Below are 25,886 nucleotides of genomic sequence, written 5' to 3'. Positions count from 1 at the left end.
TAAACATCAAATTTAAAATAAAAAAAAATTTCAGGGTGGCACACTCCTGTAACCCCTGTAATCTCAGCACTCAGGGAGGCAGAAGCAGGAGGATCTCTGTGAGTTAGAGGCCAGCCTGGTCTACAAAGTGAGTCCAGGACAGCCAAGGCTACACAGAGAAACCCTGTCTCAGAAAAACAAAACAAAACAAAAAAATTCCCAATGATTGCACCACATCTACATCCTTTTTTGAACTTTCCAAATACCAGTCATCACCATTCATTTAAATTTCAGTTCCAGCTGTGTGTGGTGATACACACCAGTAATCCCACTTGAGAGGGAGAGGCAGGAGGATTGCCAAAAAGAAGCCAGGCTGGGCTACATAATGAGACCCCATCTCACAAAACAGAGACCATGCGAGTTTTGGAAACTGTGTTCTGCCTGCAGGTAATAAAAATTCTTCTTTTCTCTTTAAACCAACCAACCAGACAGAAAGACACAAACAATGCCCAGCCTCTTGCTTTTTGGTTGTTTCGCTATTGTTGTGGGTTGAAATACGCCCTTTTAGAAGAAGCTGAAGTCTTACCGCTGTTCACCCCCTCAGCCCCTGAGAATGTGCTTTATTTGTCTCTATGAGATGGGGGTCTCTCTCTCTGTACCCCAGCCTGGTCTGGAATTCACTTCGTTATACAAGCTTGATCTCGAGTTCAAATTCCTCTTTCCTTAGTTTCTAAAGTGCTGGCATTACGGGTGGGAGCCACCGCTCACGGCTCAGATTGGGCTTTTGAAGTTGATCAAGCTAAGGTAAAGCCATTAGGGCCGATTCCTAATTCAATTTGTCCTTATAAAAGGGAAAATTTGGACCTAGAGACAGAGGCAGGAGAGTTGGAGTTACGCCGCCACAGTCAAGGGAAGGCAATGCAGGAAGGGATTCATGCTCAGCACAAACCTACCCTTGAGAACATCTCGAGTTTAGATTTCTAGCCCACATTATTATTTTTTTTTAACTTAACTTAATTTTTGTGGCTCCAGGCATTAAAACCAAGGCTTTGCACATGGCAGGCAAGCGCCCTACCTCCGAACCACGATCCCAACCCAACCCCTTTCACTCTAAACATTTCATAGTCACGTGGTAACGAGAAAATACTTTGCAGATAGTCCAGCATTTCATCCCTGATAGATTGGACTCCTTGCTCCTCCCCCCCGCCCCCCGCCCCCCGCGCCCTGTCTCGGCTTCCTTTTCTTACGCGATAGTTCCCTCTCTCGGCGACAGGGGCCGCTGCACCGCGCGAGCGCTGACAGGTCTCTCTAGCCCGCTGCGCCGGCTGCTCGTTGGTGCCTATAAATGGCTGCGCTGTGCTCAGCGAGGAATCAGTCCGCTGTCGCGGGACCCGGGGTCGAGTCAGGGCTGGAGGTGGAGCTGGAGCTGACCGTGAAGGAGCTGCCGCTGGGCCGGCACTGTACCGGGGTCTCAAGGAGGGGTGTGTTGCTGCTGGCTCTCTGCGAGCCGCCTCCAGCCTGCGCCGAGGCTCCTTCCCGCCAGGCCGTCTGCCTCTGTCTTCCTCCTCCCTCCATTTCCCCGGAATCTCTGCCCGGCGCGCCTGGACCCTGGCTCTCCTCTGGGTGGGAAAGCCCCAGCCTTTTTCCTGCTTTACTCCTTTCCCAGCCTGGCCTTCCAGCCTTGTCTCTCCCTTTTCTGGAGTGGGTCTTAGCCTTTTCGGTCCTTAGCACGGGCTTCTACCTCTTCCCTTTAGCCGAGTTCCAGCACCGTGGTGATTTTCCTTAGTCCAAGGTCCCAACCTTCCTTCCTCCTTTCCCTTGCCGGTGGTCCCGCGAATCCTGGCCCTTCCTCTTTCTTTAGGACGCAGTTTCCCCGGTTTCCTTCTCTCAGCCTGGAGTTCTAGATCTTTTGGGTTTCCTCCCTGGTCCCTCCAAGGTACTTGTCCCCCTTTTGCAGTTTGGACTTTCAGATTGTGAATCTCTAGAAAACGAAAATACCTCTCTAAGACATGAACTCTTAGAGACTGCTCCAGCCTCACCCAACCGGCGTACTCCTTGCTACTTATGTCCCAGGTCTTACACTTTACTTCGCTAAGGGCCGAGGCCTCCTAGACTTGAGGGAGCAGCATGATGCTTCGGTGGTCCGGCCTCTGGGGACTTTCTCCACCCCGGATCTTCCCGTCCTTGCTGGTGGTGGTTGCCTTGGTGGGGCTGCTACCTGTTCTCAGGAGCCATGGCCTCCAGCCCAGCCCTACCGCCAGCACCATTAGAGGTTCTGAACCACCGCGGGAACGCTCAATCGGGGATGTCACCACTGCTCCCTCAGAGCCTCTCCACCGCCCGGACGACCGCAATTTGACCAGTTTAGTCATTGAACATGGCCTTAAGCCACTTCGCAAGGCCTTTCCGGTCCTGGACATTGACTACTTACACGTGCGCACACCTTTCGAGATCTCCCTCTGGATCCTGCTGGCCTGCCTCATGAAGATAGGTAAGTCCAAGGTGCGTGATGGTGCTGTGGCTGCTGCTGCCGCTGCCGGGTAGGTGAGCTTCTTGCCCCATTTCTTACCAGATCCGGCTGCTCGGGTGCTGAGTGAACCACCTCTGTAACATTGGCACCCTCCTCCTTTTCGTTGGTCCGAACAGTCTAACTCTGGCCTGTGAGCTGGCATCCTGTAGGGGGAGGGGAGGATCAGGAGCATGCACAGGATTTGAAGATGGGTGCGTCTGATGCTAGGTAGTTTGACGGGTCTCCTATGGCTTGTGGAATCAGCCAGGTGCTTAGCTGTGTGTAAGGCAGGAGTATCTTTTAGCAAGTGGCACCTTGCGTCCTGTCAACGGGAATCAGTGCAATTTATTACCTTCTTTGTGAGAGGCTGCTTTAGGGGTCGGCCTGTCTTTTGTGCAGAGTAAGGAACCGGGTACAGGAGACTTAGAACACAGAGGTCATCAGAGTCTCCGTTTCCTTCATCCTCAGAGTGGTACCTGTCAGCTTTGCCTGCCAAGGCTGGTCAGAAGCCCCTGAGTCAAGTTCCAGCCCAGAAATGCCTACAGTTATCCAGTTCACAGGGATGTGTACGGGCCTGTCTGGGATGGCAGGAAAGCCGAGGAGGTTGAGGTTTGGTTCAGGTTTGTACCCAACTGACTAGAGACTTTGGCTGCTCATTGAAGGAGAAGAGACAGAGAAGAGCTGGGTCTAAAGAGATTTCAAAATACTCTTTTTGGAAGGAGGACATGAAAAAGCTGTTTGCTCTCCGAGGGTTGGGCTTCCTGCCCAGCCTGAGCACCCAGTTCTGCTGGGTGATTGGTGGAGTTCTCCGGAGGCTACATAGCCCAGAAGTCCCTGGAGCTAGTATCCAGGGGGCTTTGCAAGCTCCCATAAGTTTTCAGGAAACTTTCAGCTAACTATGGAAGGCACAAGGTTCTGGGGCTCTGCTTCCCACTTTGCTTGAGGTTTGTGCTTTGAGGAGTTAAGAGACCTGGGCAGGAGCTTTGCAGCTTTCCCAAGGACACCATGCCAGACTAGTGTGAGGCTGGCCCTGGGGCATGCTGCAGGAACGAACTGGTACCTCTGTTTAGATAGATCCAGGAGTTGGCTTCCTGGTGCAGGGCTCTGGTGCTTAGGCGGTCACGGTGGCAGAGTTCGGCCATGGAGCTGGGCCATCAGCACCTATCCCCTGATGGCAGCTAAGCTTCCTGGAAAAAAAAAAAAAATCAAGGACTGAGCAAGGGGAACCATGTGTATAGATTCTCACATAAATGCATGACCTTGAATAGCTGAGCCTTTTCCTGAAGGTCTTTCTTACTTCTGAAGTAAGAATCCAAATTGCTATTTGACTAAATCGATTGAGTCATGAAACCTTGTGTCTGTATTTGTTGCAAGAATCTGGAGTGACCGTGTTATGTCATTTGTCTGTTGGAGACAAGGAAGAGACTTCATAAGAGCTGCCTGTAAATTAACACCTCCTCTCAGCGCGCTCATGTCCCAGTGCTAGGAGTTGGTGTACATGCTGCAGCTCTGTCTGCTGGTGAGATGATAGCATGACCGGAAAAACCTGGCTCTGGGGAGTCTCAGCTTCTTCCCGCAGACCTGGTAGCTCTTGTCCAAATGGGCGCAGGCTGGGCCTGACCTGCTTTGTCAACACAGAGTGTGGTGCCTGGGACCCTGGGCTGGGGAACAGAGACAGGGTGCTGCCAAGAATATTACTCAGGAAACTGAGTTCTCATCTCTCCTCCCCTTGTGACCTTGACCCATCATTCCTCCTTAGCCAGCTGATGATCCTTTCCATGTTGTTGCTCTGCTTCTGGAAACCCTTGGTAAAGCTCCTCAACCTTAGACTTCAGTTTTCCTCTCATAAAATAGGGAGGCTGAGTCTGATCCCCCTTGCATTCCCAAAGGCCTTCGTGTCTGGCTTGGAAAGGCATTTTTCTGCTTCTGAAAACAGGGGCCTTGGCACCTGGCCCTTCTGGGGCTATAGGGTAGAGGGAATGTGCTCGGGAGATCTCAAGGATCTTGTGCCAATGGCAGCAGTGAAAACCCGTCCTCCACCTTTACCTTTGACGTGTAGAATTAAGGTCAGGTATGAGGTTGCAGCATAGAATGCATCTACCATCTCGGGTTTACATTCGCTGAGCCTCGGTTCCTCTGCCGTAAAATGGGAAGCACTGGCTGGAGTGTAGCGCAGTGCCAGAGAGCATGCACGAAGTCTGAGGTCCCACCCCTGTTCCACACACAAAGTGTGTGTGTGTGTGTGTGTGTGTGTGACTGCTATCTAGCTGTAGTGCTAGCAGTGTGCTGATGATGTAAATAATGCATATAAAGTTGACTGCCTGCATATAGGGAGTGCTTGGTGAGCAGCTGCTGCCACGGTTAGTATTTTAGCCCCCTAAGGCAGAGGCATCCCTACTTCCTGTCTCCTTTGAGCGTGGAGCACAACACTGTCCCTTGTCCCTGGGCTGCCGCCTGGCCCTTCCTTAAGGTCTCAGGGGTGTGGGTATGTGTACCTGACTCTCCCTCTCCCTCGTTCCCTCTCTCTCTCTCTCTCTCTCTCTCTCTCTCTCTCCCCCTCTCTCTTCCTCTTTCTCCCCCTCTGAGTCAGGGTTTCTCTGTGTAACCTTGGCTGTCATGTTTTCTTTTGAGCTGCCTCCTTGAGTTGGTTGTGGAAAGAGGGGAGGTGGTGCCCTCCTAAAAGGCTGGGGGACGGAGGCAGTGGTCTCTGCACTGTCTGCTCTCCAGGAGTCAGGGGATTTATTCCAGGGTCTTGACTATTTTCTCATCAGCCCAGATTGGGTAGGGGTTTTAGAGCATTCCCATGCTGTCAGCTGTGGTAGCTCCTTGCCACGCAAGGCACCCCTCTTTTAGGAATGGAAAGTGCCGTGTGCAATTTTCATTCCCATCCTACTTGTGTGCCAGAACTCAAAGAAGAATCTTTTGGACATTGACCTGGGAGAGACAAGAAGACAAGGCAAGAGTTAATGATCTAGAGTAATCGATGCCTCTGGGACTGGGGAGGTGATCTCAGGCAAATCACTTCCTTCTCTGGACCCTGCGTTTCTCTCTCTTAGAGAAGGGTTCTTTCCTTTTCTTGGTGGGAGGAGAGTTAGTGGTTTAAGAAGGACTTAAATTATTGGGAGAACCAGAACTACGTATGTAGCTTAGTTGGTAGAGTGCTTGCCAACTGTGTGTGAGGCCCTAGGTTCGATTCCTTGCATTGTACAAATCAAGTATGATGTTAATGCCTGTAATCTCAGCACTGGGAGGTAGAGGCAGGAAGATCAGAAGTTCAAGGCCATCCTCAATTACAGAGTGAGTTTGAGGCCAGCCAGAGATACATGAGACCCCCATCTCAGATAAGTAAATAATAAATAAATGTATGAATAAATGAATAATTCAGAGAATCCTTTGGGGTAGGGCCATTCTGCTCTTCCCTCATGTACTGTGGTTTGGCTCTTGCATGAATTCTGCTTTGTCCCAGTTCACCTGACTCCCAGGCAGTGTTGTTCCCAGGGAGAAGCTCTCTGCAGCCCAGCTCACCACTAGCAGCACCCCCTGTTGTTTGCCCATATTCCTGACCTGGAATGCCTGGCAGAGGCCCAGAAGCCTATAAAGCAGGTATTCATCTTGTCCCCAGATCAGGGACAAAAAGGCTTCTTTTGTCCCTTTACATCTTATGATGTTTTGGTTTTGGTCTTTGCAAGGCCCAATGTGCTATTTCCTCCCTAGTACAAGTTTGTGAACAGAGAGATAGGGAATAATTATTGCCCACGTGACATAAGCAGACAGGAGCCTGGTTTTGTTAAAGTGAGACCCAAACCTACCTCTTCTACTTCTCAAAAGGAAAGAAACAGCTTAAAGGTCACCTTGAAGCTGTCCCAACCCCAGAGGGGACACCAGAAAGAAAAGGATCACCTTTTTCTCCTGGGAAAACCAGCTAGGATGGTGTGAGGGAAGTCAGCCGGCATCTGGGGGAAAGGTCTCAGGTAGGGAGTTTCCAGGTGTGCCGGGGCACTTGGAGGGCCTGGGCTGGTCATGGCCTGGGCGTCATTCGGCTTCACACCCAGTTCACCTTTCCTTTCGCCCCCGTGAGCCCAATCCAGGACATGCAGCACTGCTCTAAGGAAGAGCCTGTTGGAAACCCTGGGCTCTGCCCTTGATGCTGCCTATTGGTACATTTCTCTGGACTTGCCTTGCCTTGCCTTGTTAGTGAAGTGATGAGACTATCTCCCCCTTCTGAGTCTGAGATAGAGACTGATTGATGGAGGGGATGGAAGGGAGTGTCTGGCTCACTGTAGTAGCTTGTAGAGCTTATTAGATTTCCCCCATTCTGTGTTACACATCTTTGTTATTATAATAAAAACACCAAAGATAATTAGTGTATGAGGGGAAGAAGTTTGTTTTGGTTCACAGGTTTGGGGGCCCTGGTCCATGATTAGTAGCCCATTGTTTGCCTACAGATGAGGTAACACTTGAAGTGTGTACTGGAACAGACGTGCCTCCCTCATGGCTGGGAAACCAAAGAGAGCAAGGAGGAAGGTGAGGTACTGGCATCCCTCCAAGGTCATGCCGTTAGACCTAAAGACCTATCAGGCCTCTTAAATTCCCAGAGTTTCCCAGTGGTACCACTTTGGGCCTTTGGGGGATATTCCAGACCCAAGGTTGTCTTCCTGACCCACTGTAGGCTGCAGCAGTTGCTCTCCCCTCTGCTGACCCTTCTCCCCATGCTGTCTCTCCACAGCTTCGGCCTTCTGCCTAGCCTGCCCTTCGACATCACTTCTGTTGTTTGGGTGTGTGGTCTAATAATAATTAGCATTTATCGAGTATCTACAGACCAGTATCAGGGACTTTGTAAAAGTAATCTTACTTAATCCCCATGAAAGTCTTACTAGATAAAGGCTCCCTCTGTTCTGCAGATGAGGAAACAGCTCAGGGGTTCTCTTCAGCGGTGCCGAGTTGCTACTCATTCTGTCAGTGTCTTGTCATAGTCTTCTGGACGGTGCAGCTGCATTGCCTGCCTCTCTCATTGCTCTCAGCTGATGCACTAGGCCCTGCATGGAGTGGTGCCCAGCCCCACTGCACCTGCACTCCACCAGGACTCCATCTGACAGGGATGGCATGCCCACTGCAGGAGCCCTCTTCCTACCTGAGAGAGCTGTAGGCGTTTTGTGCCTGACTTTGGGGCCTGTCCCCTAAGAGTCGCTGAGCCTGTGTGAGTGCACAAAAATCCTGAGGTAGACTGAACCTGTTCCTTGTTGTCAGGTGGTGACCCACCTGTCACCTCTCTGCAGCTGCTCTCTCAGCAGTCTGACAGGACTTGCTTCTCTCATGATGGCTAAGAGCGTGACAGTTGAAAGGGTATTTACTTTAGCCAGAGGGGCTGGCTGGCTTTGTGACTGTGACCTCCCGCCCTTGAGAAAGAATGTACCAGCCTGCTCTTGGTCACCCTCAGGGCCTTGTGGTATCCCCTGAGAGGCACGCTCTGGGATGGGAGCAGGTGGCATAGTTTTCTTAGCTCTAGAAGCAGGAGTCGTAATTCTTGTTGGTGCTGTGTCTCCAAAGCACTGCAGATACACACTTATCTTCTTTTTTAGCTAAGGAAACTGTGTCTTGGGTTGTGACCTACCTGAAGTAGGGGGAAAGGACATAATTCCTGGACTGTTAGCCCAAAGTCCTGTCTTCTTTCCTGCCTGGCCAGGGAGCTGGGAGTCTCTCTGTGTTTTTTTGTTTGTTTGTTTTGTTTTGTTTTTTGTTCTTTTGAGACAGGATTTTTCTGTGTAGCTTTGGCTTTTCTGGACTTACTTTGTAGACCAGGCTAGCCCCAACCTCACAGCAAACTCACAGCGATCTGTCTGCCTCTGCCTCCCATCTTTCTCTGAATGTGTGTGTGCTGTTGTTTTTTAAGATTTATTTTTTTTTATACACATGAGCACATGCCTGTATGATAGAAGAGGGCATCAGATCACATGATACATGGTTGTGAGCCACCCATGTGGGTGCTGGGAATTGAACTCAGGACCTCTGGAAGAGCAGACAGTGGTCTTAACCACTGAGCCATCTCTCCACCCCTCCTTCCGTGTTTTTAATTAATAAGTTTTCACTATGAAGCCCTGGCTGGCCTCAAATCTGAGTGCCTCTGCCCATCAAGTGCTGGAGTTAACGGCGTGCACACCACACCTGGTCAGCCATATTGAAAGTTCCAGCTGGGAGTGGTGGCATAGACCTTTAACTCCAGCACTCAGGAGGGAGGCAGAGACAGGCAGAGCTCTGTGAGTTCAAGGCCAGCCTGGACTACATAGTGAGTTCCAGGACAGCCAAACCTTGTCTCCGAAAAAAAAAAAAAAAAGGTACAAATTGGCTTTAGGAGAGAGAATGACCGGATATATTCATAGAGTAACCCGGATAGCCAGTGTCCCTCCCTCCCATGGAAAGGAGGGCTGTAGGAGCTGGCAGCATGGAAGGTCTTCACTCTCACCATCCTCCCATGTACCTGTGTTGCTGTGAAGTGTATTGTTCAAGTCAGACCGAGGCGTGCCCTCCTCACCTTCCTAGTGTGTGGCGCAGCAAGCCTTTGAAATCAGGTAGGGGTGTTCTTTTTCTCGCTCGTGGGAGCCTCTGCTCCACCCCCAGCCAGAGGGGAGAGAAGTGAATTTCAATGGGAAACTCGCTATCCAGAAGTGGGCGGTTGTGCAAGAGGTCTGACCTCAGATCCGTTTTTCTTTTTCTTTTTTCTTTTTCTTTTGGTTCAGGGATTAAATTTGGGGGCCTTGCCTGTGTCACCTCCAGCTCTGGTCTTTGCCGACCCTGTGTCTTTAGGTGCAGTACAACCTCTCTGTGCCTGTTCCTGACTTGTGGTGTTTTTTATTAAGTGGTTGTTAATTACGTCGATTTTATTCTTTAGCTGTTTCTCCTTAAACCTCTAGCTGAGAGACTGCTGGGCGCTCACACAGTTACAAACAAACCCATCTCTGGCCAACTTTGGAGAATCTGGGTTTTTTTTTAGTGTCATGTCTTAAGTTCAAGAAATTTTAAATTCAGAAATTTTGTTCTCCCCAGAATCACTGTGAACTGCAGGGCGGTGACTCTTCTCTCTGGCTCAGGTTTTAAAAAGGCTTAGGGGAAACTGTGATCCCTCCCAAGGTCCACAGTGATGAAGTAGCCTGTCTAAGAGGTGGCGGCATTCACACACACCCAGGAATGACTAGGACCTGGAACTGAGGGCCCCAGATGTCCTCTGGGAACAGCAGCCTGTGTACAGCCTGCAGCTGTGCTCCTGCCCTCCTCCTGGCAGCCCCCCCCCCCCCCCCCCCCGCTTCTCTTCTGATGCAGGCAGAGAAATCTCGCTCAGCACAGGCAGGGCCTGGGTTAGTCCTGAGTCATCCATCGCCCGTGTGGGCTCCTGCAGCTCTCGGCTCCCTCTGCAAATGTCTGAGTCAGACGAGTCTCCCCAAGGTTGTCTGCACACACCGCACTGGGCCAAACCATCTCTTTAGATGCCAATAAACATCAACTGATACTTTAGGCAGCCCGTGATTATATGTGGGTATTTTTAATCTTATGGGCTAATCTAATTTTAACTGAACTAAGTTTTGGGTTGGCCTGGATCAGTGGGCTGCCCCTCTTCTCTGGATTCATGCTGATTTCCTTTCCTTCCTCCTAAAGCTCATCCAACACGTAGGACAGGTTTTGTTGTTTCTTGGGCCAGACTGAGCTCTGAATTCTAATACTGCTTGCCAGAAATCAGGAGCTCCCCAGATTTTCCCAGCAAGTTCTCTGCCGCTCTGACTGAGGGCTAGGGTGAGGAGTTCTGTACCTTCCCAGGCCTGGGGGCTGCCACTTACCTCTCACACCAGAGTGGCTCTTCTATAATGAGAGGAGTCTGTCTGAGTCCCGCGCACTGAAGGAGGAGGGATGACATCACAGCTTTGTGTGAGACAGAGCCTTCACATCCTGAAACAGTTATGGCTAACACCACTTGGCTAGCCCTTGCCGCACGCCAGGCAAAGCTGGAGAAGGCTGTGTCTTTTGTGCTGGCCAGCCTGAGGTAAGAGGCAAGAAGAGGCGTAGCAGTGGTAGTCTGCCTGCAGGCTTTCAGCTTGTGGCCCTCTCTGCACTAGGAAAAGCAAACCTGGGCCCTGCTCAGGAGGCGCTTCCAGTCTGTTCAGGACTGGACGAGATGAGACAAGACATAACAAGGTGCGGATGTGTCTCAGGGCTGGGCAGACTCCTGGCAGAGGGCAAGCTGAGGGGGAGTGGGCAGTCCCTGAGGGCTGCGGTGGAGAGGAGGCTTTCCAAAGACGTGAGGTGGAACCTGAGTGGAGTCTTGGAGGGAATGAAAGTGGAGCATGTGCTGTACTTAGAAGTTGATGTTCATGAGGGGGAGCATGGAAGCCCCTTGAAGACGGGACCGGCATGCTAGTTTTCCTTCCCATTCTTTCTACCTCCCTCCTTTAGTTTCTCTGTCTTCTTTTCCTTTTCTTTCTTGCTTGCTTTCTGCCTTTGATATAGTGCCAGTAAAAGCCAGAAAACCTGCTGGACACATTTTAAACGAGTTGTAACACTTTGTGCTTTTACTTTCTTATCTGCTTGTGGCACATGGAAAGGGCTCTGTAAATATGGGGGAAGAATGAGTGAAGGAGACATGACTGACTTCCGTGTGGAGATAGGGTTCACACAGGGATTGGGGTAGACTAGAAACCAGGTTACTCAGAAAGGAGGGAGAGAGGGAGTCCAGAGACTGCGGTGACAGGCTGAATGGTAGGCCAGCTCTTAACTGAGGCGACCATCACAGAGTGATGCTTGTAGGCATCAGTTGGTGTCTGAGTGATACTGTGGTCCTAGCCTACTCTGCATGGCTCTGATGCTGGGCTGCAGGGCCACCCAGCTCTGGTCTGGGCTGGTGGGGTGTCTCTGAGAGAATCTGGTCCATTCAGTCTGCCCTCTGTGAGTGAGTAAAAGTGAGATCCCGGAACTTCCACAGGGAGCTGCTGAGAGCTCTAATTGAATTAGGCTTTTCCTGAGAAGATTCCTCAAGCCATAAACTGCACTGTGACTGAATTAATGAGACCAGTAGCCATAAACCACATAAGAAGGCATCCAGTTAATTTATAGTCCTACCTGGACAGGCTTAGTTATGGCTTCTCTTTGTATGTGGATTGGGTGTGGACTGGGGCCAGAATCTTCCTTCTGTGACAGATTTATTTTTTATACAAATAAATAAAATAAGAACGGCATAGTATAGACTATTAACAGTCTAGGAAGGAATTAAAGGTGAAAGTCCCATGCTTAGCTCCCTGAGCATTCCCATCCAGCCCCGATGCTACTGGTGTTAGCCGTATTGTGCAGCCTTTGTGGAAGTTCTCCCTGCATTGGGAGGCTTATGTGTACCTGAGGGCAAATTTAGTTTTCATGAGGCTACTTTGTGGCTCTAGGCTATGAACCCGACTTGACCCCTAGTACTAGTTCTGCTTCTTTCCTACGTAAGTCATTTTGCTTTCTCAATTTCACTGTAAAAGGCTCTGTTGGGATTTTCCAATTGGAAGGGCTGAGGGAGGGGGAAATCAAGGTTCCCATAGATCTCAGGCTTCAAAGCACAGAATTCTCGTGTAGAGGTCCACACTCATCTCCAATTGTAAGATTGAAAACATAGGTCCATAGGAGAAGTAGGACAGTATATAAGGGAGGAGGCGCAGGCAGGGAATTGTGTGGTGTAGGTTGAAAGGAGATGGTCTGGAGTGATGGTCCAGGGCACAGCCTTTCAAACTATGGGGTTGTGCAACTGAATACGGTCATGAAACTGGATAAATTTGGTGACAGTAAGTTTCCAAACATAACACCAAAAATTAACTCAAAAATCGAATGTGTGGTGAGCCCAGGGTGTTTCTCCAGAGCTGCCCTGTCACGCATGGTGCATCCTCCCAAAGAGCCGTGGTGGGTTCCGAGTGTACAAATTCTCCATTCTGTGGCATGTGTGCCGTCATGCCACAAGTCTCAGACACTGCTTGAGACTTCTTGACTCCAGTTCTACACCAGCGTGTTACTAATTGTAGTGGGGGTGGTTTCTCATGTTGTTTTTTTGAGACAGGGTCTTAATGTATCCCAGGCTGATCGCAGACTTACTTATTGTGTATCTGAGGATGACCTTGAACTCTGATCCTCCTGTTTCTACCACCCATAAATGAAGGGGTTACAAGCATGTGCTGCCATACCACAGCTAGTTTATGAGGTACGGGAGATGAGAACCCAGGGCTTTTCTGCATGCTAGATGTAACAGTTACTTCTCTATTGCTGTGATAGAACACATGATTCCTTATAGAGGAAGCTGGAATTCAGTTCCCAGCACCCATGCTGTGGCTCACTACCATTTATAACTGTCCCATGTGATCCGATGCCCTCTTCATATTACATAAAAATACACAAATAAAGAAATCTTTTAAAATGGCTTAGAAGAAAGTTTACTTTGGCTTCTGGTTGCAGAGGGAAGAATCCATAATGGCAGGAGAAGTGTAGCAGCAGGCAGGCGACTAGCAGGGAGCTGAACATACATGTTCATCCGCACATAGGAAGCAGAGAGTAAACAGGGAGGGGGTAAAGATGTGAACTCCTTTCTTTGTTGTTTTTGTTTTGAGATAGGGTTTCTCTATGTAGCCCTAACTGTCCTGGAACTTGCTCCGTAGACCAGGCTGGCCTTGAACTCAGAGATCTGCCTGCCTCTGTTCCAGAGTCCTGGGATTAAAAGCGTGCTTAAAGCCTGCCTCAAATGACATATTCTTCTAGCAAGATTCTATATCCTAAAGGTTCCAAAATCTTCCCAAACTTAGTACCAGCTGGGGACCGAGTGTTCAAATATGTGATCATGTGGGTGCTTTTCACTCAGAGCACCATACCAGGCGAGCATTTTACCATTTGAGCTGCAAACCATCTCTCTCACTTTTTTAAAAAGGAAAAGTTCATTTTTATCTTGTTATATTATGTGTATATCTGTATGAGTATTTGCCACATATATGTCGGTGTCTGCAGAGGCCAGAAAAGGGGTCAGATCCCTTGGAGCTACAGGCAGTTGTACCTAATATGGATGCTGAGAGCCAAACTCTGGTCTGAAAGAACCTCAGTGCCTACCCCATCTCCCACTAACTATGTATCCACCCACGCACCCATCCATCCACCCATCCATCCACCTATCTACCCACCCACCCACTCACCCTCCCACTCAACCCATCCTCCCACTCAACCCATCCATCTATTTGAGGTAGTGTCTGACTGTATATCCCTGGTGACCTGACACCATGTGGCCCAAGCTAGCTTTGAATTGATATTGATCCTCCTGTTTCAGCTTCCCTAGTGTTGAGATTACAGGCGTGCACCATACTCTGCTAATTGCCTTTAATCCTAGCTCTGGGGAGGCAGAGGCAGGTGGATCTCTGTGAGTTTGAGGCCAGCCTGGACTACAAAGCAAGTCCAGGATGGCCAAAGCTACACAGAGAAACCCTGTCTCATATAAAAAAAAAAAAAAAAAAAAAAATTTGTTTTTTGGTCAGGGATTAAGAAAAGAATTTCCAACAATGTTTGAAGTGGCCCTTAACAACAGGTTATTCTGTTGTTTCATACCACACATAATCTTATTTACTTATTTTTAAAAAACACTTTAAAAATCATATTTATTCATTTGTGTGTTTGTGTGTGTGTGTGTATGGTTGCACACGTGGAGGTCAAAGGACAAGAATCTTTTTTCTGGGGCTGGAGAGATGGCTCAGAGGTTAAGAACACTGACTGTTCTTTCAAAGGTCCTGAGTTCAATTCCCAGCAATCACATGGTGGCTCAAAACCATCTGTAATGAGATCTGGTGTACCCTTCTAGTACGCAGGCAGAATGCTATATAAATACTAAATAAATCTTTAAAAAAGATCTGCTTTCTTTTTCCATCACATGGTTCCAGAGATTGAGCTTAGGTCATCAGGCCTGGAGGCAGGTGCTTTCTTGGTCACCTCAAGGTACAGTGTAGGCTGGATTTAAACTCATGGACTTCCTGCCTCTTGTCTGCTGGCATGTGCCGCCACAGCTGGTGGTACTGTATGTTTATGCACAGCAGCATTCTTAGCATTGGTGATTACAAAATTACAGTATTAACTAACTCAGAAAAACATTGAAGGTACTCTGTTCTGCGTTATCAAATATTCAGTCAGGATTTAATTCTTTATATACAATATACAATTATATAGTCATCTCATTAATATGTAAGATTACATATATAATAGTAAATAATTGTCTTAAATCATCTAATTGTGTGTTGAGTGGTCTACCTGCTTTTTGTGCACCACTTGTATGCCTGCCACCTGTGGAGGCCAGAAAATGGCATTACCTTCTGGCACCGGAGCTGCAGACAGCTGTGACCCACAGTGTCATCTGGGAGAGAACCAGGGTCCTTTGGAGGAGTAGCCAGTGCTCCTAACTGCTGAGCTATCTCTCCAGTCCTCTTAAAATATGTTTCTCTATGATTTATTATCAGCGGATGTCTTGGTTTGTATAATTTTTACATATTTATATACCTGGGATCACATAAAAATTTCATCAGCAAAAGAGTTGCAGTGGTAAAAGTTTAAGACGTCTTACTCTAGGGAGAAAAGAGGCTGTGGCTAAGAGGCCAGCCTAGATGTAAGACTGGGCAGAATAACCTGTCATTCTAGACTTTCTGTGTAGATCAGGCTGGACTCAAGCTCACAGAGTCTGTCTGCCTCTGCCTCCCATGTGCTGAGTTAAAGGTGTATGCCACCAAACCTTGCTGTTTCTTATTTGTACTGTTACTGGGGAAAAAGGGCAGTAGTGGCCACAGATTCTAAAGGCCAAGGCTCAAGCCTTGTGCTATGAGAAGTTAAAAATGGTAAAGGATAAAGGAAGGACTGCTTGTCTGAGAAGGTTCCTTGGGTGCTGTGGTTTCTCATCCTAAGATGAGTGGGATTTACCTGGGAAGCTGTGGAAGGAGCCTCTTCATAGCTAGAGTGAGCCATGCCAGGAGTGGTCTGTGTCCTGAGGGTAAAGAAGGGCAAGTGGCTCCTGGAGTGCTGGAGCTCGCCAGCAGAGTCAAACAGTTCCTGAGTGGGGAGTGAGGATTGAAAGAGAATTTAAAAACCAACACACCACACATGGGATCTGTTGGAGAGGGCTGCCAGTAGAAACTGTCACACCAGTTTATTCCACAATCCCTTTTCATAGTCAGAGCAAAGCGCCTCCATACAATGAAGGGGTTCATGGAGAAGTCAAACTTGTTTACCTCAACCACCTGTCTGTGTGATCCTCACACAAACAAAAGGAAGTGGACTTGGCAAAGCATCCTGTCTATCCCTGTCTCCAGGTGAAGGCCAGGGTGAAAACGTGTTTTTTTGCTGAGAGCTCAGTAAAAAAGCATCCTGACAAACAAGCATCTATCCACAGGTTTCTCTTTTTTATATTTTAAAAACTGACCATAACTTAAGAGCTTTGAAGCAAAAGTTGTGCCTGTCTTAGGTTATATCTCTTGAAAGATATTCTTACCCCTCATTGGTACATGAATTCCATTATTCATGCCCTGTTTAGGTTGAATAGTCTTCATAGAGATCTTACCTGACTTTGACTACCGACCTCTGCGAGGGTGGACATTGGAGTTTAATCTTATGTAGATCAGCTTTAACATTCTAAAAGGCCTTGGTGAAGGTTTTAATTATCACTGGTAGGAGACATGCTCCTAATAAGAGTAATAAGCCATGTCCTATAACATTCCATAAAAGTGACTTAAAAGATGACCCTTACCAAAATACCAAGCCTGAGAAACATTCACAGGAACTGTAGTAAAAGGTTGTCAAACAACCAGAACCTGTTGTCCATTTGAAAGCTTAGAAATACAGTTTGTTAGTTTACATTGTTTGCAAGAAACATTAAAGTTTGAATCTTGTATAAAAATGTTAACATTTCCAAACAACAAAGCTTAAGGAGAATATACACAGGCAGTTATAGGGCCTCCAAGAGCTTCTGTGGCAAACTTCCAAATATAGGTCTGCTGGAAGCCAGAATCAGACCAAAGTCCCGTAGTCAGTCCTCTTTCCCATTCTTCCTGATTTTGTTGAGAATTGTCCTGATTACCAGACCAATCGAGTCCAGTCACATTGCATCTAAAAAGTTTCTACAACATCTCTCTGGAGCAGAATGAAACAAAGGTGGGTCAGGAGTATAAGCCCAATACAGCTCTCTCTTCACCATCAGGACAGAATTCATTATTGTGAGCAGCAGGCTCATCTTCCTTCCAGGAAGCATCTCCCGCAAATCGCACCAACCTTTCTGGGCTCCACCTGGCTCCTTTAGCATCCTGCAGAAAAACACGAACATGCCTTCTTCCCCATATTAATACAGGGTCAGGGCCCTGCCATATTCCAGTAATCAGATCTTTCCATTTTACTTGGGCATAATTGTCTTTGGTAGTTGGGTGTCACAATCGATCAGCCTCAGAATAGCCTTGTATATCCACATTCAAAAAATTTAAAATAAAGCATGATTAAGATTTGGGATATGATTCCCCCTTTTTTATTTTTGCAGATTTTTAAAACATATCCAATGACCAGTAATCTATAACCAAGACATATTGAACATCGTAAACTTATACATTCAAAATAGACAGACAAAACATCTTGCTATTTGTTGAATCTGATTTTTATGACCACAGAACTTTGTAGAAGAATTAACCATTAGCTTTCTTACTGGAAAAACTGAGAAACTGCTTTTTTTTTTGGTGTTGCTTGACACTGCTCAGCAAATTTTGACTTCCATAACAAATGATCTTCTCCTGTCAAACATTCTATTGCTAATTGTTTTCTGTCCCCTAGGCAGAGCCGCAGTAGACAAGGACACTAATAGAGGTTGAGTAAAAGGTGCTGTAGGACCACATTGAGCACATGCAATTTTCAATTCTTTTTATTGTTTAAAAGATATAGGAGCATGCAACCTCACCGTATTACCCTGCTCATCAGGTTGCGCTAGAACTGGAAAACCATAAGACTCAGTTATATCTTCTTCCTTCTGCCTAGCTTGTTCTTCCTCCAACTCTGCAACCTCATCAGGATCTAAGTCATCCTCAAAGTCTTCTTCTAACAAGGAATTATAACTAGGAGGGACATAGAACTCTTCTGGAGAAGCAGGTTGCTTAATCTCATTTTGTCTCGAAGCCTCCCATCTTTCCTTCCTCTTTCTCTCTAACCCTAAAAGTTTCCCTTTCTCACTCCCATGCCACATATACAGACTATTTCTAATTAAATTCCGTACAAAAAAATATGAGGCTACTGCTTTGTCCCATGTTTACTCTTGAATTTTACTCACCACATCCTTTTCTATTTTATGATCTGAGCTTGCCAACACCAGTGGTGTTCTTCACTGCTTCCTGATATCTCAAGGTCCCTGTTTGGGCGCCAAACTTCCGGAGCCTGCTGTCAGTTCCTGAGTGGGGAGTGAGGATGGAAAGAAAATTTAAAAATACAACACACTAAACGTGGGATCTGTTCAAGAGGGCTGCCAGTAGAAACTGTCACACCAGTTTATTCCACAATCCCTTTTCATAGTCAGAGCAAAGCACCTCAGTACAATGAAGGGGTTCATGGAGAAGTCTACCACGACCATCTGTCTGTGTGATCCTCACATAAACAAAAGGAAGTGGACTTGGCAAAGCATCCTGTCTATCCCTGTCTCCAGGTGAAGGCCAGGGTGAAAATGTGTTTTTTTTTGCTGAGAGCTCAGTAACAAAGCAGCCTGACAAACAAGAGAAAGGCTTTTCTGCACTGGGATTCAAAGTAATAAAACAAGGTTCTCTTGTACTGTGCCCCTTGGGGTAGCCAGGTTGCCATGGTGAGCCCAGCTGTGACTTAGTCCTTTTACTCTGTTCCCTAAAATGCTTGGGGCCCAAACATCCCTCTTAGACACCAGAACAGGAAGCAGCTGCCATGGAGATAGCAGACTGAAGGAATAGCCTCAGAAGGTAGGCAGCCTTTGAGGTCACATGCTGTTTCCTAGACCAGAACTTGTCCCTGTTCTTATCTTGCTTTTGGAAGGCAGAAAAAAATCTTTTCAATCTGTGGATCCCAGCCCAAAGGGAAAGGAGACATTTTGATGTAGTCCCCTCATCGTCCAGTTGAGGCCAGGAAGGGTTGGTTGTGGGCTGCATGTGTATTAATGGCAGAGACAGGGCTCTCTCCAGCTCTTTTAACTAACCAGGGCTATCTAGAGAGTGGGTTAGGAGGAGGGGCTGTGCTCTATGCCTAGATGTAGCAAGCACTGACAAATTAATTTTTCCAGGGAGATCCGTCCAGCCTTAGGAAAGGCAGTGTCTTGCTCGGGGTGGTAGCTGACCAGAACCAGGAAACTTGGGTCTTGGCCACACTGGTCCTTACAGTAGAACTCTTGTGCACCAACCCCAAAGTTTTTGCCCTTACCCATTGAGTCTCTTAGATCTTGGAGGAAATCACAAGCCAGTGTTGAGGTAACAGACTCTGAGTTCGAGGCCAGAATCTCAGTTCAAGGTTTACACAGAGAGTCCAGAACAACAGGTTATTCTGTCCATTCTTCCACCATTTTATAGAATTTACCGTTCAAACAAGATCCTATCTCCTGGGCTCTGGGTCAGGCCCATAGAATCTAGATGTTGTACTGGGTGGCAGGATGCCAGCATCAGTCAGGGCCCATTTATATGTCAAGCAAGCCCAAGACTGAGCTTACAGTTGATGGAGGAAGGGAAAGGAGCAGGCTCCCACCCACCCGTTCTGAGCCTGACCTCCTGGTTGCACAAAGATGCAAAATTGTTTCTCTTATTAGCCTGGGGACATGGAGCGAGAGGGTGGGACTTGAGGTGCACATGGAATTCAGTGTGACTTTGGAGCAAGGAGAGAAGACAGACCTCCCCTCCGGGAGCATCAAGAGGCTTCATGAGCTAGTAGGATACCTAGGGTGTTCACTGGCACCTCCTACCTGATGCCAAACCTCGAGGTGGCTGATGAGTGCCCCAAGCAGTTGCCCATGGAAATACAGTTGTGACTAGGAACATGGGCTTTGCCACCCAGCTACAAATCTCAGCTCCACTGGTTAGTTGTGCATGATTTCACTGAGTCCCAATAACCATTTTTAACACAGTGTCATATTTAACTGCCAGGAGGATGCTGGGAAAGGACGTGTAGAGTTTGGCACATTTGGAAGAGAGTAAATAGTGACTTCTAGAATCAGGGGAGAGGAATGCTGGCCTGTATTCCTTCAACTGAGTAGCCGCTCAGCAAGAGTCTTGATGTCCTGCTGTGTATCCAGTGGGGTGCTGAGGACACCTTGGTGTGGCAGTGGGGATAGAAGATGTCGGTCCTTTCAATGAATGGATGGACCCCTAAGACATACATTCCCTACAGAGCAGGGAACCTTGTATGTGAATGTGTGTGTATGTTGGGGATTGAACCCAGAGCTTCATCTGGGCCCAGCAAGAACCCCACTACTGAACTGCACTCCCATATCTGGGAAGCCTGTGAGGAAATGCAGCCACCTTACCTACCTGGTGTAAGTAACAAGATGCATTTCCCAAGACAGTTAATGAGGAAAGCATGATTTTAGCTGGCAAATGAATATGTAGCTATCAAAACACTCAATTTAACAGAGCAGTTATTTTGGTTTGTGTTTTGTTTTTCATAGACCGGATTTTGCTCTGTGTTTCTTGCTAGTCTGGAGTGCACTGTGCTTCCCAGGCTGGCTTGGAATTTGTTCTCCTCCCAAGTGCCGAGATTATAGGTGTGAACCACCACACTCAGCTCAGATAATGGTTCTTTTTGTGTGTTTCTGTGTCTATGCCATATACATATATACATATGTGTGTGTGTGTGTGTGTGTGTGTGTGTTTATGAATGTGAAAGGCAGGGGCCAATGTTCACTGTCTTCTTCAGTTACGCTGCACTGTACTTCTAGTGTTACAGACCTGTGCCCATCATGCCTGGCTTTTTACATGGGTGCTGGGGCTTCAAAGTCAAGTCTTTAGGATTATCCAGCAGGCACTGTACTGACTAAGCCATCTCTTTTATGTATTTCCTCCTCTTTTCCTTTCCCTCCCTCCCTTCCTTCCTTTTTTATTCTGTGAATTCTAGGCTAGATTGAGCTACACAGTGAATTGCAGGACAGCCTCAAACACTGTGTAGCCAAGAACGATCTCCGGTTTCCTCCCCTTCCTCGGTGCTGAAATTATAGGTATACCCCATCACACCTGGTTTTTATGGTGCTGCAGACTGAACCCAGGGCCTTCTGCTTGTCAGGAAACTGTCAGCTGAGTTATAGCCTCAGCCCATGAGATAATAGTTTCTAACAGCCCAGCTGTGAATGCAGGGTAAGTTGTGCCAGTGTTTAATGGCAGAAAGGTTTGTCCCTTTTAAGTTTAATTATCATGCCTAAACCTCATTTTCCTTACAGACACCACCTAGGGTGGTGAGCATACTGAGCATACTGGTAAGTTTTAGGAGCTGCCACTGGTCTCGTCACATTAAAAGAAGAGGATGCCATTAGGTATATGACCTGAATGTCAACAGTATTCAGGGTAGAGGTGCAAAGGAGAGAATGAACTGAAGTTGGGTTTGAGTTAGGAGTGGGGAGATGGCACTCATTTCTGCTGTAGACTGCTTGCTGAAGGTGGAAAGTTGAGTGAGTATGATCCCCTCAGGGGAGAAGCCGGCATGTAAACAGGCATTTAGAATGTTCTGTGGAATACTGCTATGGCAGGGGCCCACAGAGGCCTGGTATAGTGTGTGTGTGTGTGTGTGTGTGTGTGTGTGTTGTTGCGGGTAGTGACTCACATTTCAGAGCTTTGAGTTAGATCCTTAAGGTGGTGTGTTAGTTTGTTCAGCGTACCCAGAGGGAGAATGGGAGGAAAGCACAGCCGGGAGATGATGCACAGCCAAAGTGATGATGACTGCCATTTGTTTCAAAAAATATTTTATACTGAAATGTGCTGTTGTAGCCAAGGCTGTCCTTGAACTCATGGCAGTCCTCCTGCCTTTTCCTACTGAAAGCTTTGTCTGTGAGTGATCTTCCATGTCCAGATTGCCCTGTTTTTGAAACCTTTTGGGACAATTCCAACCCTTCCACCAAACAGCCAAACACTTAGCCGCAGCCTGTCCATTTTTATGACAACCCTCAGCAGAACGAGTCACAGTGTTTGTCTTTATCCAGCTTATAACAATCTCAGAAAAATGACACAGGCTAATTTAGCACTCGGGGATTGTGCTAAAATGTGGCTGGAAAGCCCAGTGAGCCTCAGGGTTGATACCTTCAGCAGGACCCATAGCAAAGAGGCATCAAGTTAGGCAAGGCCTGGGGCGCCGCTGTCCAAGCAAGCAGCTGGCATGAGTAGCCATCCGAGTGGACACTCAGCTAGCTGAAGCATCTGCGTTGGCATGGCAGGAAGTGACGTTAGGTAGGCTGGGTTCCGCTGGACGGCTGAGTGTCAGGAACTCTAGCCAGAGGGCAAGCACCTAGGTCTAGGGCTGCGCCTTCACTGTTTCCGTACCTGGTTTCTCCGTCTCGTGCCTGAGCTCCTTACCGTGACTCTGGCCCCCAGTGCTGGCCATAATGAGGTGACCACAGAGCAGCTTGAGGGAGCTTGTAGAAATGTAAACTAGAACACGGTGTTTCCCCCTTACCTTTCTCCTGCTTCCTCTTGAACTTGAGACAAAATCTAAAAGAGATGTGGCCTATACCCTTCTCAGTTTTACCCCCTGCTCCCCATGTCAGTCTATTTTCTCTGTGCGACTGTAGCGTTTGCTTGTCCCCTAACCAGGAACACTGCCTGGAAACTGCCTCAAACTAGCACTTTCATTCAGGCCTAAGTCTCATGTCTCCAGGGTGGCCTTCCTGACCACCCTGTCAGTACATGCCCTGCCCTGCCAGCTCCATCTTCCCTGTGCTAGTCTGCTGAGAACACAGCCAGGAGAGAGGCAGAACAGTGTTTGGTGTCAAGGGCTCACATGTGAGTGTGGAGCATTAAACAGTAGGTCCACCAATGTCAGACAGGAGTGTGCACCTAAAGAAGATATAGGTCAGGAAGGCTCTGTAAGGAGGTGCTTAAATGACAGGAAAGGGCATCCCACTTTCCAAAGACAGGGTTTCTGAAGAGGGTGTGTATGTATCTTGGGAGTCAAGTTAGGGAGTTGTTTGAGACTCTGGGCTGGTTACAGAGAGAGCTATGCAAAGCTCATCCTTTCCTCAGCCTGGGGCTGAGAGACAATAGCGCAAGCTTCCCAATAAAGCACCTCTTGCTCTGGTGGTATTGGGGTGCTAGCCTACTAGAGAGGAAAGGGGCCGCCAGTGAGCCAGGACAGTCCATCCTAAAGGACTCAAAGAGGAAGGTGCAGGACAGGCCTGAGTGGGATGCCAGGATCTATGAGGCCTGGACTCGGCTGCAGGCCAGTCAGCAGACATGTCCTGTCAGAGGTCATGGTACCTCAGAGCTCTAGGACCCTCTTGCCATTCAAGCTCTGTGGTCACAGCCTGGGGTTGTTGTCAGGCCGGGTTAGGACCAAATTTCAGAGCTTTGGGAGATCCTAGCCTAAGCCTAGAGTCCTGGAAGTGTAACGGGGAGAAGTTTGGGGACCCAGAACAGCCCGAGCTCTTGCGCTTCAGCTCTGTGGCCTTAGTGTGCTGAGCCAGGGAGGCAAAATGAGCACCCTAAGAGCACCTAGCAAGAAGGGCTCTGGAGAGCTGTGGACAGAGCCTGGCTGGTTCTCGCATCTTACAGAGGAGGAAGCAGAAGGCCAGAGGGGAAGTGACTTGCTCAAAGGCAGCTGGGGTTAGGCTCAACTCTTTTGACCACTAGTGGAGTCTTGGTGTGATAACACAATGATCTTCTTCCTTCCCTTCCTGTTTCTTCTTCGGAGGGAGCTGGGGCTTCCTCTGGAGTTCTTCCTTTCAGCTTGCTGCTGAGCGCCTGCTCTGCTGGGGCAGATGTGTGGGAAGAGGTGTTGGCACTGGGAGATGCAGCCATGAAGCTGGCACTCACCGTGGTTGTAGTGATACACGGGTGCTGTACAGTGGGTCCTGCTGGCCGATGGGTCTCTGTGATGCTGCCACTTAAGAGTGTGTTAGCAACAAGGTCTGAACTTGGCAGAGAACTAATTCAGAGTGGCCTTAGAGTAGAAGACAGACCCGCTTTGCCTGGGGGAACTGCAGGTGTTTTAGGAGAGGGGTGAGCATGGTGGGTCAGTGTTAGGACCACGGTTGTCCTAGAAGGTGGAGAATGGAGATGAAGTTTTCCCTCAGTGTTCTTGGCTCTGAGAGATTTCCGCCTCCTCCCTCCGTGGGTAATTAGCTTCCTCAGAAATTGATCAGATGGGAAGCTGCAGGAAATGGTTTGGGACAGGGATTGTGTAGGAGTTGTGGGGAATGTGGAGAGGAAATAGCTGCCTCCGAGCAGCAGGAGGTGGCTGCTTTCAGAGGTGGGGACGAGGAGAGGGAAGAGGAGAGGGAGAGAAGGCTGGGCTGGGCTGGGCTGAGAACTCAAAGCTGGTTGAAAAAGGTTTTAGGTGCCTGATTCTTCTACAACTCTTGCAGTGCCTGGAGATGGGGGAAGGCTGGCTGGCAGGATCCTAGCCTTTCTGGGTTAGTAAGAGCTGAGGTCCTAATGGGAGTAGGAGGCCATGTAGGCCAGAGGCCAGACTGATAGGTCCGATGTCTTATGTCTTATGGGGCCTGGCCCTTTACACGGTGTGGACCAGGGTCTGTTATGAACGCTGGGTGTGTGACAGGGAACCCTGTCCTAGCTCCCAGCAGATTTAAAGCTTTAGCATGGGCCTGACTTTTGCCCCTATTTGGCCTCACTGGCAAAACAGCAGCTCTCAGGAGGCTTCTGGTGAGTCTGGTTCCACTTAGTGGCTGACCCCCAGTGGTAGTGTTGGCAGTGGGAGCATTTAGAATTGAGGAATACGCTGCCCATGCAGAGGCGGGGATGGTTCTGCGCAAGGGGTGGGGGTCGGGGGGTGGGGGTGGGGGGGTGGGGGTGTTTCAAGGCAGCCTTCTTGATTCTCTAAGACATGGATTTGAGTTCCAGCTCTACTTGTGGCAGCTCTGTGACTAGGGACATGATGTGGCTTCCTGAGTATCTTTAACACCCTCTCATGTATTTAATTGTGGAGTTACATGCCTATATACTGTAACAGATACACATAATGTTTATATGTGATGTACATAATCTTTAAATGTGCTGCTTACAATGAGTGCATCCACATGAACTGCCCAGATAACGATACCCGACATCTTTGTGTTCCCTGGGTCCCCACGTGCTCTATCCTGTACTCCTGTACTCCCCTGGAGTAACCACTCTTCTGGCATCTATCATTGTGGTTAGTTTTACGTGTTTTTTATTTGCTTGTTTTTTGAGATGGTCTCATGTAGCCCAGGCTGGCCTCCAACTAGCTGTATAGCTTGAGGCTGATCCTGAACTCCTGACCTTATTCCTCTTCCTGCCACATGCTGTGATTACAGGCAGCCACCACCACACCTGACTTTGAATGTCAGATAAAAAGAACAGCATAGCCAGGCCGCGGTGGCACACGCCTTTGATCCCAGCACTCTTGAGGGGCAGAGGCAGGTGGATCTCTGAGTTCAAGACCAGCGTGGTCTACAGAGTGAGTTCCAGGACAGCCAGGGCTACACAGAGAAACCCTGTTTTGAAAAAAGAATAGTATAATGGGGAGTCTTGTGTTTGACATCTTCTGCTGGTCGCTTCTACCAGAGATTTGCACTTTCTGTCGCTGACCGCATATTTGGTCACACGGCAGCTGGCTCATTTTGTTGATAAGCATTCAGTTACTTTTCATTTTTTGACAATTATGAAGAAAGCTGCTTTGAGCATTCTTATACTCCGTGGGGTTTTTGTGGGACTGAAATGAGATAATGTATTACAGTAAAGTGTTTAATATTGAATTATGGTGCAGAAAAACTGCCCCCTGGAGTGGTATGCATTTTAATTTTTTTTTTTTTAGAAAAATTAAAACACCAGTGTGTCCTGGGGTTTTCTCTGCAGTGATATGAACTACTTAAGCAAAAAATTGGCATTAGAAACAAGCCTGCTGTTGCTGTGTATATTATTTTTGTTTGTTTGAGGCAGGGTCTTTCTGTGTAGTCTTGACTGGCCTGGAATGCAGCTGGCCTTGAACATAGGAATCCATCTTCCTCTGCCTCTGAAGTGCTGGAATTAAAGGTGTGTGCCACAGGACCAAGGAGAACAGGGTGGCGCTGTAATTCATGTATATAATATACACTAACCAGATCAGGGCAGCTGGTATGTTACCTCAGATGGTTACCGTTACTTTGTATTAGGAACATTCGGAATCTTCTAGTCTAGAATATTTGATTAGTGATTATCATCCTTGGTGTAACCCAGTGGTA

General features: G+C 48.0%; 1 protein-coding gene across 1 annotated transcript in view; it reads left to right on the top strand.

Moving 5' to 3' along the window:
• The first annotated feature begins 1,288 nt into the window (after positions 1–1,288).
• Positions 1,289–25,886, top strand: part of Slc9a1 (solute carrier family 9 member A1) — a 58,188-nt gene continuing 33,590 nt past the window's right edge. The window contains exon 1 of the mRNA XM_021643788.2: positions 1,289–2,470. Coding sequence (XP_021499463.1) covers positions 2,107–2,470 — 364 coding nt within the window. The 5' untranslated portion in view covers positions 1,289–2,106. The remainder of the gene's footprint in view (positions 2,471–25,886) is intronic.

This window comes from Meriones unguiculatus, chromosome 3 (assembly GCF_030254825.1).
Source record: "Meriones unguiculatus strain TT.TT164.6M chromosome 3, Bangor_MerUng_6.1, whole genome shotgun sequence".
Taxonomy (NCBI): Eukaryota; Metazoa; Chordata; class Mammalia; order Rodentia; family Muridae; genus Meriones; species Meriones unguiculatus.
This window is presented reverse-complemented; position numbering and strand designations above follow the sequence as displayed.